This window comes from Gallinula chloropus (genome assembly GCF_964237585.1).
Source record: "Gallinula chloropus genome assembly, chromosome: 1".
Taxonomy (NCBI): domain Eukaryota; kingdom Metazoa; phylum Chordata; class Aves; order Gruiformes; family Rallidae; genus Gallinula; species Gallinula chloropus.
The window spans coordinates 55376045-55398124 of record NC_140085.1 but is presented as its reverse complement, the minus strand read 5'-3'; the positions used below and the strand labels follow the sequence as shown (position 1 = coordinate 55398124).

General features: G+C 39.8%; 1 protein-coding gene across 1 annotated transcript in view; it reads right to left on the bottom strand.

Moving 5' to 3' along the window:
* EEA1 (early endosome antigen 1) overlaps positions 1-22080 on the bottom strand; it is a 74416-nt gene that overhangs the window by 32663 nt on the left and 19673 nt on the right. Inside the window, exons 3-11 of the mRNA XM_084272740.1 lie at positions 19050-19177; positions 15764-15818; positions 15582-15647; positions 14733-14772; positions 13771-13878; positions 13137-13258; positions 11370-11525; positions 6366-6482; positions 1100-1438 (exon numbers count right to left, since the gene is read on the bottom strand). Coding sequence (XP_084128866.1) covers positions 1100-1438; positions 6366-6482; positions 11370-11525; positions 13137-13258; positions 13771-13878; positions 14733-14772; positions 15582-15647; positions 15764-15818; positions 19050-19177 — 1131 coding nt within the window. The remainder of the gene's footprint in view (positions 1-1099; positions 1439-6365; positions 6483-11369; positions 11526-13136; positions 13259-13770; positions 13879-14732; positions 14773-15581; positions 15648-15763; positions 15819-19049; positions 19178-22080) is intronic.

The window sequence follows — 22080 nt, the reverse complement described above, 5'->3', positions numbered from 1 at the left end:
ATGGTGTCAAATGCTTTACTGAGGTCAAGGTAGACCACATCTACTATCCTAACATCATCTATCCACCTGGTTATATCCTCATAAAAGGCTATTGAATTAGTCAAACATGACTTCCCCTTGGTAAAACCATGCTGAATGCTCCTAACAACCCTCTTATCCTTGATGTGCCTAGAAACTGCACCAAGGATAAGTTGTTCCATCACCTTTCCAGGGACAGAGGTGAGGCTGACTGGTCTGTAGTTACCCATGACCTCCTTGCCCTTTTTGAAGACGGAAGTAACATTTGCTTTTCCTCTCCCGTTTCCCAGGATTTAGCAAAGATGATGGATAGTGACCTAGCAATGACTTCTGCCAGCTCCCTCAGCACCCTCAGGTGCATCTTGTCAGAACCCATGGATTTATGGATGTCCAGATGGCTTAATTCACCCCTGACCCAGTCCTCATCAACCAACGCAGACTCATCATTTATCCTGACTTCCTCTGGGGCTTCAGCCATCTGAGGGTCTTGCAAGCAGTCTCCAGCAGAACACGAGTACAAAGTTTATGCTCATTCAACCCTAATCTTTAAAACTGAAATTACAGTTTTAAGAAGAGTTCCAGACAGAACAGAATTACTATGATGTTTCCCTTTCAGAAAAAGGAGAGTTATACTACAGATAGACAGTTATTACATTTACCTTCCCAGAAATACAAACGTGGAAAGGTGGTTATAACTGTAGATACTGCTGAGTTTGACGGTGACAATGGGACTACAACTATCCGGTTTTGCTCCTGACAAGAGTTGGGACCTACTAAAAAGATTCAGATGTAGCAACAAAGAAATGCCAAAGAATTTCTACACTCTTATCACAGCTTCTTCTTTTTGCCTGTTCTTCTCTATCTCATTCTCCACAGTGTTAGGAAGAATGCTAACTATTTACTCAAATACGAGCCAGCTTTATATTTATTCCAATACAAGTACTGGTTAGTCACTCCCCCTCAACAAGGAAATGCAAAAGCATATGCATGGAAAATATGCACACGCAGTTTAAAAAAGCCAAATGGGATGGTTTAAGGAACCTTCCCAATAGGCTAGTCTGGGAAGCCTAGGGAAACTTACCTGGCTGAGTTCACTTTGCAGTTGCAGGCCATGCTGCTCTTTTTCCTCCCTCTGCTGCTGGAGCTGTTTACTTTCTGCCTTGAGATGCTGGTACTTTGTCTCTACTTCGGACAACTCTTCTTTAAGTTTCTGGCTTGCTTCCCCCTTCTCAACTAGCTCTGACTGTAATCTCTGTATCGAGGCTTCTGATGCAAGCAGCTTTGCCTGAAGCTGATGGCAGTCCAGGTCCTTCTGGTGAAAGCTTTCCTGCATGTTCTTCTTGCTGACAGATACTTCATTGTGTTTTTCCTCTAGCTGGGTGTAGTCCTTTTCTTTCTTCAGCAGCTTCTCAGTCAGAGTCTATGAAGAGAGTTATACAGCAATTCAATTACAACTCTGCTTTCAGCTGTTCAAGGCATTATGCACACTTCTTCTCGAGTGTTGGTGCTGAATGACAAAGAACTTGCTCAAAAACATTATTATAGGAAATACTGACCTTTCTTTTATATCACACACGTTCATTCTGGAGCCCATGCACACACAGTTTCAAATGAAAATACTGTTTTTCATATTTTCGTATAAACACATATCCTCTTACTGAGAACCCCACACAAACTCTTACTTCTGTATCCTGATTTCTAAGTTGCTTTTCCATAACATTCACATTCTAGATTATTAAAACTGCAGTTGCTTGGGAAAAGTTGAAATAGTAATTTGAGTTATTAGTATACAGAATAAGTTTTCAAGTATCACTGTCCCTCACACAGTTCCCTAAGCAGCAACATTTGTAGTTCAACTCCTGTCTAATCCTGTACAGTCATCATGCTGGTCATTTTTAGAATTATCCTGATTTTGCCATGCCACTATACTTACAGCATGATCCGCTACCCAAATTACAGAAGAGAACCTGTGAAAACTAAAAAAACATTGTGAATGAAGCACCCATGATCCGAGTTTCATTTGAGAAGATGAGGTTTTCACATTTTAATTCATATCATCTAATTTCCTTGCATACAAATCAGCTCAAAGAGGACAGAATCACAGAATCACAAGGTTGGAAAAGACCTTTAAAATCATTAAGCCCAACCATTCCTGTCCTATGCTAAACCATATCCCTAAATACCTGATCTACCCTTTTTTTAACCACATAAAAAAAGGGTAACACATAAAAACACGTTAAAAAGGATGGTTGCTTTGAGTTTGAAAACAGTAAAAATTTGGATTCCCTAAAGGAAAGATATGAACAGCTCTGAGCATCAGATTTTTCTTACCACATTAACAACAGTAAATATTGCAGGGTCTAAGGCCATAATGTCAAATTCACACATTGAAACAAATGCTGGGGAGAAAAAAGTATTTACAGACCATTTTCAGCTATTCCATAATGCTTTTAATCAAATTTCATTAACTAATCAGAACTATATTCAGATAGAAAGTAAATATCTTAATGGACAAGATATAATTCCAGAAGTTTTAGGTTTTCTCCCAAGCTTAGTTGAGCACTAACTAGAATTTCAGACATCTCCAGGCAGGACAAAGAAGCCATCAGAACCATTTCACTTCTCCAGTGTCACTTTTTGAAGCACGGAAACACAGTTGCACAGAGGCCCTGGTCATGGTCCAACCCACATAATTCATTCCCATCTTCTTGAAATGTACCAGCAGGTTCCATTTATGGCAGCATCTTACTGATACCTGTGTGGAGCATTACTATGCACACCTTTTAAATGCTGTACTTTCAGTGACTACTGCATTGTCTAGTCACCCTTCCAATTAAAAAACAGGAAAATAAAGAATACTTCCAGCATATCAGAAGTGACAGGAAAATATCAACAGTGAGGTCCAGTTTTATGTATCAAAGCTTCAGACAGTTCTGTAACTTTGCAATAACACTGTTTCAAAGATAAGATAAATACTGCTGCAATTCTAGCTATGCTGGGCATCTTAAAAGCACACTTCTGCACAATATCCAGGGAAGAAACCTGTTTTGCCAGAAGAAAATAGCTGTAAAAATTATTTGAATAAGTTAAACAGTCATGTTCTTTACAGATTTTAGCAAATGATTACTATATCGGTCATTATATACCATAAACAAACACTGCTATTTTACAACCATAAGATAAACAGAAGAATCTATTTAAAAAAAAAAAAAAAGCTTAGAAAACAAGCAAACTTGCAAATAGCAACTCTAGCAGTCCAGCAACTCATGTGAGAAGAAATATCATTAATGCCCCATGTGTCCATTTAAAAAGATATATACTTTCTAAAGCATACAACTTACAAAAAAAAAAAAAAACCTATTCTGGCTCAAGACTCCAGTTTGGCTATTGAATTCTAGCCCTGAAGTATTTTATTTTGAAATGTTTCTTTTTTAAATCCTCCTTGAAAAGTAAAATAACTTTTTTCTCTTAGGGGCATGCAGAAATTTTTATATATGCATATATAAAATGCAGAAAGTACCTAAAGTATATACTGAGGTCAGGTGCCATCTTTATGATGGATCCCACTGCTTTTAGAGGCTTCACTCTCAGAAAGTAAAATAAAGTTGCAATTCCCTTTTCTTTAAAAAGACATGGCCAGGCAGGACCATTAACATTCATACTGAATCGTATTCATGAAATACCAACACACTACAGCACCTTCTTTGTCATAGCTGGGCAGGTTAGAGCTGAGGTATTATTACTATTAGTTCGTAGATCCACACATCACATGTACAAGTGCTATGACTTTGTGAAGGGTCAGTGCAGGGCACTAGCTTAAATTTTCAAATCAAGTCAGGCAGGAAAGATAAAAAAGAAGGAGAAACAGCATTGTCTTGAAGTAGACTGAGACTCTGGGAAGCTTTCAGGAATGCTATGTAAAAGAAACAAGAAGCAAAGCCTTTTCACTGTCACCTAACTAGATTATCCAAATAACAATCAAGAGCAGCAAAGGTTCTTCACTACCACCTTACAAACTATCAAAAGACAGCCAAGAGCAGCTGCTACACATGGTCAGAGATGTTGCTCCATATCCCGTGCTACTCTCTTCCTCCCTGGTCTGATGAGCAATACAACAACAAATATCAGTGTTTAAAGCCACTGTTCCTGACCGCTGAACACCTTCTGCCATCATGAATGGTCAGACAGAACCAGCTGCTGTTGCTTTCACAAGAGAAGAGCTGGTTTGTCCAACAGCCTGCTACCACTGACTCGAGGCCACAGAGCTGCCAAATTATGGTCATTCAGGACACATCAGTGTTTCCTATCTGGATGTATGTACCAGCTAAATCCCAGACATACAAAGGGATATGTGAGCACACATCCGCCACCTCTCTGCCCCAAGCCTTGATTTACACAGAAAAGAAAGAGGGAATGACAGTGTGCTCCAGCACTCAATGAAGAGCCCTGAGGTCTCTGTGCTCACAACGTACAAAGGGAAACACCACACTAAACACTTATTTTACAACTGTTCTATGGAAAAAAACCCAAACGTGTAATGCATGTTAGTAGTTAGAGTGGCTAGACATTAGGTATTAACTCTGTGGTCACTGACCAAATTTCAGAATAGTTATGTCAGTAAAAGGTTGGAAAGTAAGCATTCTTCCCTGTAGACAATTTTCCTAAAATAAACCAAGCAAAAAATCCCCACATGCAATGGGTTTGGAACTACTAGTCAAGGAATACGCTGCTTTTCCATACATTAGGCCTCTTCCAGGCTACAGGCCATTACTGGCCTCCGCAAGGCAAGGTAGGCCTCAGAATTACAGTGCTTTATAAATGAAGGAAAGGCAGTTCCTGCTGGTTTCAGAAAGATGATCATATCCTACTTGTCATCTGCTCTCTTGTAAGTATAGATCCTGAAAATATAAAAAACAGCTTGCTTGTTTGAGGTTGTACATGAGCTTGAAAATCTCTGCGTCAACGCACAGAAATATCTTCCCACATTGCAATGAAATTATAAACATATCAAAATGAAATATATCCTATCCTGCATTAATGGCTCTTCCTCCCTCCCTGAAAGTTTCTTCAAGGAGTGCAAACTGTTCGAAGGGAGAGCAATTTGTGTTATTTGAGAAGCTAGTCTTGACCTTTTCCAATTCCAGGTCCAAGTCCTCAAGGGCTTAAAGTCCTTGGCTAGCATACCACTCTTAAGAATACTGTCTTTCAAAAAGCTACATAAAGAGGTGGCTATAAACTGCTTTAAGTCACTGAAACAGACGGAGGAAAAGTAGCTCACTGCCACTTCTGTTCTTCCTATTCCTCAAGTGGTGTTTGGCATTAACCTGACATAGCAGATGACTCTCAAAGTATGGTTATCTTCTGCGTCAATCTGTTTTCACTCCACATTGTCAGTGGAATAGCAACATAATCAGGCAAGGTCTCTATACTGTCTAGTAATAATTTTACCAAGAGCTTGATTCAGTGTTGCTGGTCTGTGGAAGAGTACAGCATGACAATTCCCACCATCTCAGTTCTGCACCTGATTTAATGAGCCAAACCAAGAGTCATCTTACTAAATGCATGTTCAATTTACTGAATTTTAATTGCATCTTTGCAAATGCTGCTTTCACATCAGATTACATTAAATATACACTGTTTGGTCCCTTTCCTATTTTCCAAGACTGAAAAGGTTGCAGGTGAAATCTGTGCAGTTCATATACAGATTTATAAACACATCAAAAAGCAGCATGCGTCTTCCTCCCTGTCTCCTTTTGCCCCTTATCTCTGTTTATTACCCTACAACACATGGTTTCTTAATGCAAATACAAAATGTAGCAACCTCAGAGGACATTGATAAAAGCTCTCAAGGAATACTTACAAACTGAGAAACTTTTGGAGCTTATGTCAATTTTCTACCAGTCATGACACTGACAGAAGGCCAAAAAATACAACAGAAATACAATCTAAAAGCGAAGAAACTGGAAGAGAAAGACAAGAGCTCAAACTATCTTCTGAATTATGATGTTTAGGCAAACGCTGTAATATTTCAAAGGGTACCCCATTTTCTTCTGATGCATGAGACAGCAAGACTGTTTAATGATAGGTAAGTATAAATTGCAGCAATTAGAAATCTGCAATCATAATAGCCCTGAGGATTTCCACTGCAACAGATTGATGATCATTAAAATATAATGTTTGCTTGTACATACCACATCCTTCTTGTTAAGGAAAGTGGTAAAGGAATTCTCAACTTCCGCAAGACCATGAAGTGTTTTGCTACAGTCTTCGGCGCTTTCCAAGGCAACATGTGATGTGTTTCCATTTTAACGTGAACTGACAAGCATCTGAAATAACAGCATTCTCACCTGGTTTTTCTGTTCTAGCTCTTTGACTGAACTTTGAAGTTTTTGCAGCTCCTGAACATACACAGCTACCTCCTGAGGTCCTTTGGCAAGTTCAGCTCTTAACTGCTTAATGGTAGCCTGAACAGACAAACAGAAAAATCCACCATTAAAACAAAGCTTTGCATGTATAACCCAAGAAAATCAAGATGTCTGGTAGCAAAATTAAAAGCATCTCATATACAAACAAACAGCTTCAGGAAAAAAAAAATCACCTGCAAACTAATCTCAGAGCACCATCCGATAAATAAGTACCACTGAGCATAATTTCCCAGCTGAGATTGATTTGTCTCCTGTTTCAGAAGACAAAAACTGGTCCCAGTCCAACAGAAAACGTGTTAAAAATACAACAGGTTACTCATTAATCGGTACCACAGTTCTAGCTCAAAGTGAAACCCTCCCAAGTCAATGCAGTTACATGGCCAAAATCTTTGCCTCCCTGGTAAGGAAAACATAGTGGAAACGTCACCAGAAGTGAGTCTGGCACCTGATGGAAACTTGGTGTGTTGGACATATCAACCCTGCAGGTCAGCATAATTGGGGGGAACAATACCACCCCATTAACCAGGATTGGTACAAACCAGAACAGATCACTGACTACACAGTACGTGAATACAGTAATGGAAGCGAACAACAGAACGCACTTTAGAAGGGTAACACTGGCTGCCCTAAAGCATGCTGTGTATGAATGCACTCCCTTTGAATACATTATATAACAGCGACCTTTTTAAAGAAGTTTTCTTTCCTATTGTTCTTAAAACCACAGATTTCAGCACAAAGGTATAAATACTGAATTCAAGAATGAACTAAAGCAGAACAGAAGTAGCAGACAATAAACACACTATTTACAACCTCTCTACAGAAAAAAGAAGACCAAAGAGAACCTAAGAACGCATTACATGACTTCACATAGTTATTAATTCTGACTTTCTGTAATGCTGTACTTTAAAAGTTGTTTTGTTACAGAGCTGTAGCTAAAACACATTCTGGGATCTGTCTTTGGCAGAAAACATTCCAGGATATTCTCAGAAAACAGATTATGGGTATTTCGCTACAGAGAGAATATAACACAGAAAACATGCAGAAGCTTGCTAGGGAGACCACTTTCAAACTAGAACACTAATTTATATGCATAAAGATGTATTTCTCTTATTCACAATTCAATAAGACCACCCTACACTTAATTCTTAACACGGAAATATATCTCAGATGAATATGAATTCCTGATAATTTCTGGCTGATGTGTCTGTATCATTAATGAACCAATAAGCAGACAGGTATATGTCTGTTTAAAAACCTCCTGAAATTATCTTGATACAACAGAAGCAGCAAAAGCTTTCAAAAAGTTTGCCTCAAATTTAAGTGCCTCAGTTAGAAAGCAGAGATAATAAAACGGATGGATGAAAGATGGAAATAAGCAGTCACAAAAGCTGTTAGCAGACACCTCTTCAAATTAGTTTTCAAGTATTCTGGTGTTCTCAGTGCATTTGTTTAGTGGGAAAAAAAAACACAAACCCAAACCAAAAAACCCAAACAAACAAACCAGTCCTGGCTTTATTAAATTTACTCCTAATTTAATCTGCCACTCCTGTTTAATTCTGTGGGCACTCAAGTTAACAGTCAAGACTAGGCCTTGTATTTATCAGACACTGAAACAAATCCAAATCTGCAGAGATTCACAGAAATGCTTAGCTTCACAGCAGTGCAGCTGGTGTCATAATGTGTTTACTATGCAGGAGCCACTATAGTGAAAAACTAAACATGGAAGGAATAGCTCAGAATAAACATTCATCTGAGAGATCTAGACACCAGAATTTTGGGTGCAACTCTGAAATAAGGCATGAATGCTAAAAAACCACAACTGTATTATTCCCATCCCTCTTCTGCTGCATTTGGAGGTGCTCATATAGGGTGAAGACACCATAAATTTAACTTAAAGACATCTCATTTTGGAATCCAATATTAATACCATTATCCTCACCCAGCTTGGCAAAAAATAGCCAAGGATGGTGTAAGAATCACTCTACGCTTTCAACCATCGAGATGATCTTAAAGAGCAAAGCTGAGATGAAACACAGCCAAACTTTAACGGCCACAACTGTACCCATTCTGCTAAGTACTTCCATCTCATGTTTCCTTATGGCTAACACTTTTCAAAACTGTGGGGTTTTTTTAAGAAAAGTAGGAAGGTTCTCACCACTGTGACTTTGAGTATTTTTTGATTTTTTTAAGCAAGCCTGATCTGTCACTTTACATCGACAGAAAAGCTTTTATTTTGAACACGTCTTGAGCTATTGTTACCATATGGTGGAATTCAGCAGAGAAGACAGCAACACTTTTGAGAAGAACCAGACTGCCAGTGTTTACCATGTTCTGCCACGCTACAACTCAGTCTTCTCTGGTTCAGCCCACATACTGATGATACTACACAGGCGTCTGATACTATTATAATTGCTGCAATGTAGCTTGTAATCCTTCCATATATCTAAGACTTCTTAGACACATCGTAACAGCTAGAGGCATCACACAGCCTTCTCCCCAATCTGCCATTACTTCCAGGAAGACTGAAAAAACCTTCTTCACTTGCCTTTTTTCCTGTTAAAGGCTGCACTTTAAAGCTACATTTTAAAATGGCTACTTACGTCACAACTTAAATATACCTAATTTTGGGGGAACAGGAGCAATTCGTGCTTCTGCAAGAATGTTTGAAGATAAAAGATTCTGTTACACCCATGTCATTATGTCATTTTATCTTCACATGAAAACTCAATATCCAAAACTGCAGAAGACTATAGAGACAGTTTTTTTGAAATGAAATTTAAATTCTACATCACAGTTGTGGGATCTCACAGTTAAAAACAAATTACAATTATGCAGCAACTTACATGGCCACATAACCACATTATACTCATAACTCCAACTGTGATACTCCTTTTTTTCAGATCTGATGAAGCTCTTGGCATATGTAATTTTAACTTGAAAACAATGGTAGATTCATGTCTAGTACAATACAGTACCCTTGCACAATTTCTGGAGCTCAACATATCTGTTGGGAGAACAGGCAGGAGGGAAAGCCCTAAGGAGTTTAGAATAATGCCAGGCAGCACTTCTCTAAAGCTCTGCAGAACAAATTAAGAAAAACAAAGTTAAATCTGCAGTTCTGAAATCTAGGGCACAAGAAACCCCAGAATAAAAAGATGTCAAAAATCCTTCACATCCACAAATCTTAACAGGACAGAGAATACTAGCAGTCCTAAAGAAACCCCAGGCGTTCCCTCATGCAAGCTGGGAAATTCTGCAAGGACCCCACCTCACTAGGGACCACAGCCCTGTGTTGACAACTTTTGCTGGCATTGCCACATTGGTGGTGGCAAAAGAAAAGGGGGAATGAAAAATTAAAAGGTCTCAAACACAGCCAGCCGTCTTCAGTGAAGGCTGTTACACTGTCAAGTCATCCATTAGTAACACTGTACAAACCATACCCCAGTGAGATGCAACAACACTCAGCAGGGGAATTCTGTGCGTATAGATTCAACAACTCCTTGGCAGAATAAACTATATGTTAAACAAAAGCCTTTTTCAACAAAAATGGACAAATGTTTTCAAATCTCAAATGAGTAATGTAAAACCTCTTCCACTGACTCAGCCAAAATAGGGCAAACCTTCACAAAGTAGTAGTTTCTGAAGAAAACAGCATATAATCTGTGGCAACAAAGAGAGGAACACTAAGGCGGTGCTGCCTGGAAACAGAATACAGGTGACATCCTGACATCTTGATCTTAAAACATGCTGGGGACTTGCAGACACTTGCTTTCTACTCTAGTGCATAACAGGCGACACATGGAGACCGTTATGCAGTGGATTGGGTGAGGGGATGTGTGCAGAACAGATTTGTACCTTGCACACAAAACATTCCTACAACAAGTAACAGGTATAGAAAGGCTTCCCACTTAACATCAAAAACTAGAAAAAACAAAAATGAAAAAGTTTACAATATCCACTAAAATTGTAAAATCTTGTCAAAGTTCAAGAATTATGGATGTCCTATAAGAATATTTAAATTATTAGCTATGTTGTATCAACCATTTCTATTTATGTATTTCAACACCCTAGCATCCATTTTCAAGTGGGAAATGAAGAGCAGCCCTGGAAAGAGACACAGTTGTGCTTGCTGGAGGGAAGCCCTGGAAGCGAGAGAAAAATCAGTAAAGCCTGAGATGGGGGGTCTGGTAGAGATGTAAATTTGTGTGTTGACTCCAGACTGCTGCATCTGCCATCGAGAGGGTATCAAAGTTTGCTCAGTTGTTACTGAAGTTGCCTTTGATCCACCACAACCGGATTCTGTGCTTTTCAATACGCTGCATTTTCAGGCACATCAGCTCAAACATTTTCAGTAACAACTTCTTCATATGCACATATAAAAAGTGACACAAGTCTTTGAATCACACAGGTATTGCTCTCTTTTTTTCTCCTGGTAGAAAGAGCACAGCTCTGCTAGAAAGTTTTCTTCCTCTGCTGTTGGGCTCTTGTAATGACTTTTTTTGCTCAAAAGGAAGTTTCATAATGAAAAGTACAGAGCCTTTTGGAGAGTAAATACTGACAGAATTATACAGTTTATCATGGTGAAAAAACGTATCTATTAGATAAGTTAGAAGATCAGTTACAGAAGAAGCTTTTTCATTATCACAGAATCACAGCATGGTAGGGGTTGGAAGGGGCCTCCTGGAGATCATCTAGTGCAACCCCCGTGCCAAAGCAGGATCACACCTAGAGCAGGCTGCACTGGACAGTGTCCAGGCAGGTTTTGAATGCCTCCAGAGGTGGAAACTCCACAAATTCTCTGGGTGGTCTGTCCCAGTGCTCTGCCTCCCTCACAGGGAAAAATTACAATGAATTAGTATTTTCCATTTCCACATGAAATTCATGGCAAAGCTAACACAACAACACATCTTTAGGTGTGACAATTACCTCCGAGTTAGCCTGCTCTGCCTGCAAGTGCTTGCACTCGTCTTTCAGCTTCTCAGATTCTCTCTCACGTTCCAGAGTCATTTTGTCCATCAGTGTCTGAACTTGGACCAGCTCCTTTTTCAGGACGGCCACATCTTCCACACCAGGCCTTTGTAGCTGAAAAGAGAAAGAGTAGCAGTGAGCAACACACTGTTGCAAGACATGCTTCCAGTCTCAATGTCGCTTCTAAAAATCTTTCAAACAGACAACTTATAGACGAGGTGACACACACAGTATCACAGCTGTGAAAAACACAAGTTAAAAAAAAAAAGCCAAAACCAAACCACAAACCCAAACAAACAAACAAACCCCAAACCAACCACAGAAAAGCAGTTATCACTCTCAAGGGTAACAGGATTTAATGGCTGGTTGTCAGTTCTTGCCTGCTAAACTTTGAACTTGCTGACTGATTTCTATCAAATCTGACAAATGGGAAAGGGTCTCAAAGATTAAGTTTCTGTAATTTTTCTGCAGGTAGATGGCTAGGTATAGGAGGAGTGACAGGTAATCCATGCAAGAAATTTATCTGAAGTCACAAATCCTTAAGAAGTAGACTATACCAACACTACTACCCTATAGAACAGATTTCTGTATATACTTTCCTGCTGTAACATTCACAAGCCCCTCTCAGGACTGAGAACACATAACAATCCAGTGCTACACTGACTTTTGTAACGATACTGCCTCTATCTTCAAGAGCTATTTCAGAAAAAGGTCAACTGAAGGTACTGTCAGACAGGTCTCATAGCAGACCCATAGGTAAAATCTGTTCATAATTAAATCTGAAGCACCATAATTGTCCCCCGAAATGAAAATATATGGAGGGAAAGCAGAGGAGGGACGGCAACAGTGGACACAAAAGGAAGCAGAGAAAAGGAAGTGCTGGCACGTAGAAGAGAAGTAGTATAGTGAAAGAGTGAGAATGCAGAGGGAGAAAGGAAGACCAGAAACAACTAAACAGAGAGGAAAGTGTAGATGCAGTGGTGAGGCAGGGCCAAGAGGGAGTCATGAACCCTTCAGGGCAGCCAGCTACAGGGAAGAAGGGGTTTAAATGAGTCCTCCTTTCCTCCACAGTTTAAGCAGTGGTTCAACAGGAAAAACTAGGAAGTCCACTTCACTACTGCTTTAGAAGCAGCATGACTGCTGAGTCACTGGGATTGCTCTCTGGAGCTACAGCTGTATATAACAGTCACCAGGAGCCAAAATCCTGGAACACACTCACACTGGTAGTATCAGCCAAGCGCAAGAGAGGCAACATTGACATCGGCATGGCGATGACAGCTGCCAGCCTTCCAGCCACCAGGTCACAAAACACCTCTCTGAGCACTTCTTATGAACGCAGCTGTCCGGGGACAGTTAGGGCACAACACTTTGGGGTCATCTAAAGACAGCTGTGGAAGTCAGAAACGGCATGCTCCAAGTACAGGCCTGCGCAGCACAGCTAGACATGTAATACCCTGCAAGCAGGGCATCAAACAAGCAGACTATAATATAACATAGGGTAAAATTTAACAGGTATCTCAGAAACTACACATATATTTCCTCACTGGAAAGGCACTGAAAATTTTCGTCAGTGAAACAGGTCAAAACAGTGTTCTGAACCGGTTTTCTGCCCACAAGCAGATGTCTCCAAGTCCCACAGAGTTTCTGACTGCTTTAAAACAACATTTTCAAGTGCCTCCCTCCCTTGACTTGAAAATAACAGAAACATGAGTGTGATGTGAATACCAGCTCTGTCTTTAAGTCTTCCACTGTCCTTCTCTCCTCCCGCAGTTCTTGTGTCAGGTTTGTCACTTTCTGTTCCGCACCCTCCCGAAGGCCGATTTCTTCATCATACTTTGATTTAAGATCTAATAAGAAGGAAGTTGAATGAATGATGACTTGTACAAGTTAACAACAGAATCAGACCTCACATGAACCACCCCCCATGAAGAGAGGCTGAGGGAGCTGGGCTTGTTCAGCCTAGAGAAGAGGAGGCTGCAGGGGGACCTCATTGCAGCCTTCCAGCACCTGAAGGGAACATACAAACAGGAGGGGAATCAGCTTTTTAAAAGGGTAGATATTGGCAGGACAAGTGGGAATGAATTAAAGCTAAAGGAGGGAAGGTTTAGATTAGATATTGGGGGAAGTATTTTACAGAGTGGTGAGGGGCTGGAACAGGCTGCCCAGAGAGGTGGTGGATGCCCCCTGTCCCTGGAGGTGTTCAAGGCCAGGCTGGATGGGGCCCTGGGCAGCCTTGTGTAGATCCAGGCCTGGAGGTTGGTGTCCCTGCCTGTGGCAGGGGGGTTGGAACTCTGTGATCCTTGGGGTCCCTTCCAACCCAGACCATTCTATGATTCTATGATTCTATGAATACACTTACCCACAATTTCAGTGGCCAGTTGTGCCGCTTTTTGCTCAAATAAGTCTTTCATTTGCTTAATGTTAAAATTTTCTACTTGGATCTCTTCTAGTTGCCGTTCTAATGACTCTATTTCCATAAAAAGAACAGTATTATTTCCTGGAAGAGCTAAGACAATACAGTTCCTCACACCCATATTGAGCCACAGCAGGTAAATAAGTAATCTAAGTTCACTTCAGATCCAATTAGCTTAATAAAGCAAACAACTTTACTGAAGTTAAGTATCTACAAGCATGATGCTGGAACCTGCCACTGGTGGAACACTCTGCAGGATTAAGTACATATTGGTTTTCACTGGTCACAAATAGCCCGTCAGATCACTGTAACATGCTGCTAAATTCCAAGCCCCAAACTGCAATAAAAAACTCTTTAACTGTGATCAGAATCTTCATGCACACATAAGGAAAATTTTATTCCATGAGTGCCTCACAGAGAAAAACAAAGAACAAATATTAATGGTCTGCAAAACAAACAAGAAAAAAATCAAACAAACAAAAAAAATCATTGTTTTCTTTGCTAGCAATGAGTACAGAGAAATACTAAATAAAACCAGCACCGACAAATGGTATTGTTTAAATAGCAATAATTACTGTCTTTCTCAGCAAAAGACTCATACTGAATGCTTGAGTATATGAAATGATTAAAAACACGTTCAAAACTACTCATGAGAACTGCTTTCAGAGTCAGGTTAACTCCTGTCTCTCTTCTAGAACTTATAAAACCTGAGCCTCTGGAGCATTTCCTCAGACTACATCTATCAAGAGCTGTCTTTCTTGAGCACTTCCAATAAATTTGCACAATTCCAGCTTTTTCACTCTGTAATTTAGCAAAAGGGCTTTTTCATAAACCTAAAAGATACAGTGAAAAAAAATTCCAGAAATTCCAGAACAACACAGAAATTAATACAATAAAATGTTAGCCACCTGTAGATGTAGATGTTGTCAATCCATCAGACTTAGAATCCTTAAGAAAACAGAATAAATGCATCATTAGACAGTAGGAATAAAAACAATTACTTCCAAAGTTCATCCAATTTTTGGAAAATAAAGGGAAACAAAGATTTCTGTGATCAAATACTGCACAGCAGTATAAAAATACCCGATTTCAAACAATTGTATCTCAAACACTGGGAAAGGCCAAGACAATTTTCCATTGCATGAATAACTATGCTATCAGGCATTCAGAGCTCCAAGATTCCAGTAACAATCCCTGTCCCCCCTTTTCCCTCAATACTGGAGTCTGCCCTAAAAACAGAGGTTACAGACTTCATTAAATACATTCTGAGAAGGCATTCTGTCAGAAAGCAATTTCTTTTGTTTCTAACAATCCCGTACCTAAGTAGCTCATAGAAATAAAATAACAGAGAGCTTCCTCAGGGCACAACAGAGCCTTGCCTCCTTTGTTCGGTTCATCAGGACATCTAGGAAGCCACACTACTGTGCTCCAAAAGTTCTTACAAGAAAGACCCCAACAGGTATCACATCACATCACAGTCCATTCATTTTCTTCAATAAACTGAGTTCTGAATAAGCCCAACAGAAGGAAAAATCTGCAACTGAACTTATAGTGAGTAGTATGGAAGAATCATTATCTATTCTGAGTTTGATATATACAGTTACATTGTGCAGAGATAACTAGCTTTGTTTTCAAGAACATGTCAATATTCAAATTATGGAACTAACTAAATCAGGCCACGTGCCTTACAAAAAAGGTATTAATCTTCAATGTCAATGCTGATGATAAACCTGCTTCAAGTATTTTAAAGCAATTACTTGCTGCCGCTGCCCCTGCAATTTCTCTAGTTCTTTCTTCAGCTCTTCTGAATACCACCTCTCCTCCTGAGGGGGGGAAGGAGATGAGAGAGAGAGAAAACTGTAAATTTGGTTGCTTAAGACAGTGGAACATTTTGTAATTTGAAACAAAGAACCAAATGCAAGTAAAATACATTTCCAACCTTCAGTGAAGCTTGTAAGTCTTGGACTTCTTGTCGGAGCAGTGATACTTCATCTCTGAATAAATATATCCATGGAGTGGAGAAAATACACGCAGTGGTTACGTTTTTGTCAGTTACATACAGGTTATCACTCCACTTTTTTAATACATATTATAGCATAGCATTATATAAATATAACATACACAATTATAAATGATCATTTTTAGAGTTTCTGAAGCTTGGAACAAACCAGATTAATAGATACTTAATAGTTCGTTTTGCACATCATGTGCAAATTCTAAACGCATTATTAGTTGGATAGTTAGCTAAAGAAACAGGTATGCACAAAGTCTCATGAAAACAATGTAAATCTAGCTCAGTGCATCAGCTCGACCACGTGAGTTCAGAACAGCAAAGCTGTGTGCTGGGACACTGAGCTGTTTTGCGTGCCTCCTTATGAAAAGGACAGGTCTGCTCTCCTCCGCTCCCCGTAGCGTGTAAAGGCGCGCTGCTGAGAGCCAGCACGCTACCTCGTGCCTTCTGAAACACGCAGTTACATAATGCTGCAGCCACACAGCAACTCACTATGCCCCACAGATCCACTCGCTTCATGGTCTGCATGTTTAAAGCCCTGGGATTTTCAATTCTCAGATCTCGTGCTCAAGCCTCCAGCCATGCAAGAACATGAGATCCGAGGCTAAAACTGTCACTAATTGATTTAGACAGCACCCTTCTAAATCGCAGCTCTCCTTACTGAACTGCACAACTACACATACAAGGATAATGTTGCATTACTGAGATACAGCCACTCTGAACACAGAATACCCAGGTCATTAAAGTAACACAAACATACCCTTTCTTATTGTTTGCACAGTGGCAGAGCTGAGCAATACACAAAATATAGGTGTGTGGGTGCCAATGCCAACAAATTCTCTCAGTGTTATACCACACAGTTTTACTGCTGCTGTGCTGCATTATCCCCTCCTCCACAGATGTGCTTTTAAATTATCTCATACTTAGAGAGAGAAAAAAGCAAAGCAAAGCAAGCTATTGTTTAGCTGGGAAGGAACAGATTTAACCTCCATTAACCTATTAACATCAGATCAGGGTCATCAAGAAGCAAGTGAAACATACACACTTGAACCAGTGAAGCAAGAACTCCAAGGTGGACCAATTCTAATGGCAAAGCAAACATGGGATATTGGGAGGCAATGGTTCTTTTCAGAGGAAGATTTTCTGCAGTTTACACATTATTCTGCCTGTGCGAGACCTTCACCGGAGGTTTGCAAATACACCTTGACTGAGACAGGTGCAGCTGTAACCCAAAACCTATTCATTGGTTGTGGGTGGAAGGGAAGGGAGCAGCTTTCTCACCAGTATAAGTAAATGAGCTAACAGTCCCACCTAAATTTCACTTATAATCTTCAGACAGGTAAAACAATTAACTGTATTGAAATTGGACCTGAACATACACCAGATCTGCAACTCTAAAGCATTTAAGATGTTGTGGTCTTTGCAGCAGATAAAAGGCTTTGAACTGTACAAAATAGTTTGTGGTAGAGGGGAAGCAGGAGGAGAGAAGGGGAAGAGAGAGAATTTGTAATGTAAAGTCCCTTCTACAGTGGTTGCCTTGATAACCCCAACAGAGTTTTGCTTAACATTTTAAGATGAAATCTAAATTCAGTTTAACTGACCAATGGAAAATGAACAGTAAAGTTCACTCCTAGACCACTAAGAGAGCGGCTCCCTGCTGCAGGCTGCAGTATTTCTTTAATGTGGTATTCCAAGTCTTGGAAAAAAAACATTTATGTTGAATGAGACTTTCCTCAAACAAGCAGGCTACTAAGAAACATTAAACAATGCCACACTAACAAGAAGAAATAGCTCATGTGTTACACAACAGCTCTCACCAGACTCCCTTCACTCCATCCAAACTCCCTGACCTTATCCACTTTTTCAATTATATGAGAGAAAACAAAAACACTTGTCCTTGAACTGTCAAGAGTCAGAAAAGACATAGATAAATTTCACCAGCCAACATCTGGTTGACATTGGAAACTTGCAGGCATAAAAATAAATCTTTCATAAACCATATAAAAAAATACAGCTATAACCAATCATTCCCTGATGTGAATGCTACTGCTCTATGAAGAGCATCATTTCAGGTCTAAGTTATACCACTCTGAAAAGGCTTAAATCAGACATGTCTTGAATAAATGTGCACACAGGAAACCCAGTGTAACTCCACTAGCCCTCTACCACTTTCTCCTATATAAAGCCACAATTTTGATTTCTTTTGTCATACCAGCTGGGAGAGAAGGTATCTGTGCATGAAGACACAACCTCTGCTAACGCTGGCCCTTACTGGCTTGCCCGCTCTGCACAATACTGGGAGATACGGATCTTCATTCAGATACCAACTGAAACACAATTTTCCATACACTTTTCTCACCAAAGAACCACCCTCTGCTGAGTTAGTGACACAGCAGCATGTTTTTCTTTCTAAGTAATTATCACTTTGGATCACAGTTCCACTAGTGACAAGATATTTGCACCATTTACTTCCAGCACTGGCAGAAGCCAGCAGCGTTATCAGGTCACGCTGAGTGTACCTCTCTCTGCTGATTGAGGCCACAGGCAGCTGCTCGATCTTCCTGCTACATATTACTAGTCTCAAAAATAAAACAACCTGACAGGCTTCCTAGGAATATATTTCACAATACAGTTTTGACCAAAACATTTAAATAATAAATAAAAAATTAAGAGAAGTTTTCTGAAGATCAGCATGGAGTTTCTAGAACGCAAGGAGAATTAGTGACACAGAAACTTCTCAGACTTGCAAATAACTAGGTAATATGGGAACATATTTAGGCAAATACTGATGTTTTAATTACCCAGTGAGTACCCTAACTACCCAGGGACAAAACCAAGTTTCTTCTCTACGTTCAGGATTGCTCTCCCTCATCCTCAAAAGATAAAATTTCAAGATGGAAATTAAGAGGAACCACTCTTTATTCTGACACATTCCTAAAAACCATTCCAGTTTTTAATATTGCCTTGTCAGCTGCATGAGAAAGAGGTGATTTAATTAACAGTATAAACATGTGTATCTGATTTTCATTTATTGTCAGATCAGTATCAGCTAATGTAAGTTTCAAGCTGCTTTTTAACTGTAGTTGGAAATGGGGCATGAACATTTAAATACTTGACTACATAATTAAGTGTTCAAATTAATACAGCCTTCAGTATAATTAGAAGTAGCTCAACACTGACACAAAAGCACATGCACAAATGATTACTGTTGCACCTTTCCGGTGACAGATGACCTTCCCCTCCATGAGTTGAATCGATGCCAGAATTATGAACTGCTTCATAGTGCTTGAACAGCTCCTCAGCTGATCCATGAGACTTCATACAAAGAGGACAAATAAAGCCCTATTATAAAAAGAAAAAGAAAAGGGGAAAAAAAGTGAGAATTTTTTTTAACCTTATTTAAAAAAAAACCCCTACATTTCCTTTGCACATCTAAAAAGTAGCAAATACAATTGTTAAGATATTAATTATTTCGTGCTCTGATAGCAGCCTACTCAATTAACAAGTTAGAAAATGCCTTCAAATGTCAGAGAATCTTTAAGGTTGCAAAAGACTTCCAAGATCATCGAGTCCAACCATCAACCCAACACTACTAAACAACATCATCTACACATCTACATCTTTTTTTAACACCTCCAGGGATGGTGACTCCACCTCATCTCTAGGCAGCCCATTCCAATGCTTGACAACCTTTTAGGTGAAGAAAATTCTCCTAATACCCAATCTAAACCTCCCCTGCTGAAACTTGACACCATTTCCTCTCATCCTATAGCTTGTTACTTGGGAAACAGACCAACACTCACCTCACTACAACCTTCTTTCAAGTAGTTGTAGTGAGTAATAAGGTCTCCCCTCAGCCTCCTCTCCTCCAGACTAAACAACCTCAATTCCCTCAGACACTCCTTGTAAGTCTTGTGCTCCAGACCCTTCACCAGCTTCACTGACCTTCTCTGGACATGCTCCAGCAACACAACGTCTTCTTGCAGCAAGGTGCCCAAAACTGAACACAGTAGCCAAGAGGCAGCCTCACCAGAGCTGACTGAGTACAGGGGCACGATCGCTCCCCTACTCCTGATGGCTGCCCTATGTCTGATACAGGCCAGGATGCTGTTGGCCTTCCTGGCCACCTGAGCATATTGCTGGCTCATGTTCAGCCAGCTGTCAACTAGCACTCCCAGGCCCTTTTCCACCAGGCAGCTCTCCAGCCACTGCCCCAAGCAGGTAGCGTTGCACGGGGTTGTGACACAAGTGCAGGACCCGGCACTTGACCTTGTTAAACTTCATACAGTTGATCCCAGCTTATGGATTGCATGAAGTCATATTTCATTATTCAGTGTTTGGGGATTTTCTACCCAACAGCATTACATACTAGCAACAAAACATTTATTTAAAAAAAAATGAGAAGTCATTTCAGGAGGACTGCTCTGCAATTTCTTCACTCCCAAGTAAAGACTTTTTCATACAACTTTTCATAATATCAGATTCTTCTTCCAAATAGGAAGTAAGCTTTGAACTTTGGTCTTAAAAAAAGGAGATACAAGAATTCACTCTAAAGCACAGCTATTCATACACTTATTACCACCATATGTAGGCTACTGATTTTACCAGGGGCAAGAAGAATACGAAACAGTTTTTACCTCACACATAATAAATGTAATTCAGAGAAATGCTACCTCAAGATAATCAAATCTCTACAGCCTAAAGAATCAGAAATCATCTGCTTTCATTACAGCATATTTACTGCAAGTTTACCCGAGTGAAAATGTAGCAGAGTAATGCCCTCATTCTACCCATTATCCCATGGAAAAATCAAACCAGTAAATATTATGTACATTTAAACACTTGTGGAACATTCAAACTGACACTTAACAGAAATACCATCCATTTCATTTTATCTAGCAACCTATCATACCTCTTTTTTTAAGTGCTGTACTCATGATTTTTATTCACTCATTTGGTTATCCTGCCCACTCTGAGCTTGATTCCCATTTACACTACAGCCGATATGCACCATGGTGGCAAAACAGACATTTCAGAGTGACAGGAAACAATTTAATGTCATGTTAAAGGCTCCCTGTAATTCCAAACTCTGCAGAGAGAACCTGCATGAGGGAGATTAAGGCTCACAGTTTCTTACATGAATTTCAAATACAGTTCTGTGTACTTGTATGTTACCCTTAAGTCCCTTATGCCAGCACAAATCGTAGTGAACTCCAACGCTAAACCAAGACTTTTCAGTATCCAAGATGAGGATACTCCTGTGAGATTATCCTACTTCACATACAATATACTCTCGTACAAAGGACACACAAAGAGTTTTGACTCTCCTTTTCTACTCTTAACTTTGTCCTTGGACGTTATGAGACAAGCCACAAGACTTGAACACTGGCACAAAATGAGCATACTGAATGCACGTGCCGAGAACCACGATAGCACTCATCTTACAACCTGACATTCAGAGTATTTTGCTTCACTAATTGCTAAGAATTCAACACCCAAACACTTACATGGATGTAACCCAGGTGAACCATCATCCTCTGCTACACAAACATGGCCAGAGCTCTGGAGGACTGAGCAGGGACTTTGTAACTGCTCTTACTTGTTTAGTGTTTCAGAAATAACTACGGTTGCTTGTCAAACCCACCATATGCCGTACTGAAGATTAATTTTGGCATGACTAGATAAACAAAACAGTGCATTCTTTCCTATGCAGACAACAGGTATTTACCCTTAACAATCATTTATTTATTTCCAGAATTGATCATTGCAGATTCAATCCAGATTACACCAAGTTAACTCATAGATATATATTTATGCACGTATCTATACACACGATATAAATATATACAGACATACCAAAATGGGCACAGAATATTTATTAAACTACTACATTCCCAGTGATGTTTACAATTAGATGTAATTATATGATGGCAGCAACAGTCACTCCAAGTAAAAAAGCAGAGGGAGATTCCTGGCAAAGAGTAATATCAATGAACTAGAGGCAGGGTTAAAGCAGCCAGGCTCATACAGCGATGCTGCAACAGCATCCTTTTGGGATAAATGCTGCCAAGCAGATCTCAATGTTTAGTTTTGTTTCCCAGGGATTGGAAGGTCTGTGGTTCACAGAGAAAAGCAAATGTTCCTCCTAGTAAGTGCATCTGGAAAGAAGGAGAGTAGAAAATTGCTCTTGCCTCTCCTTTTTGCCTTTCAATTCTTCCCATTTAAACAGCATAGTCTGTTTCTTT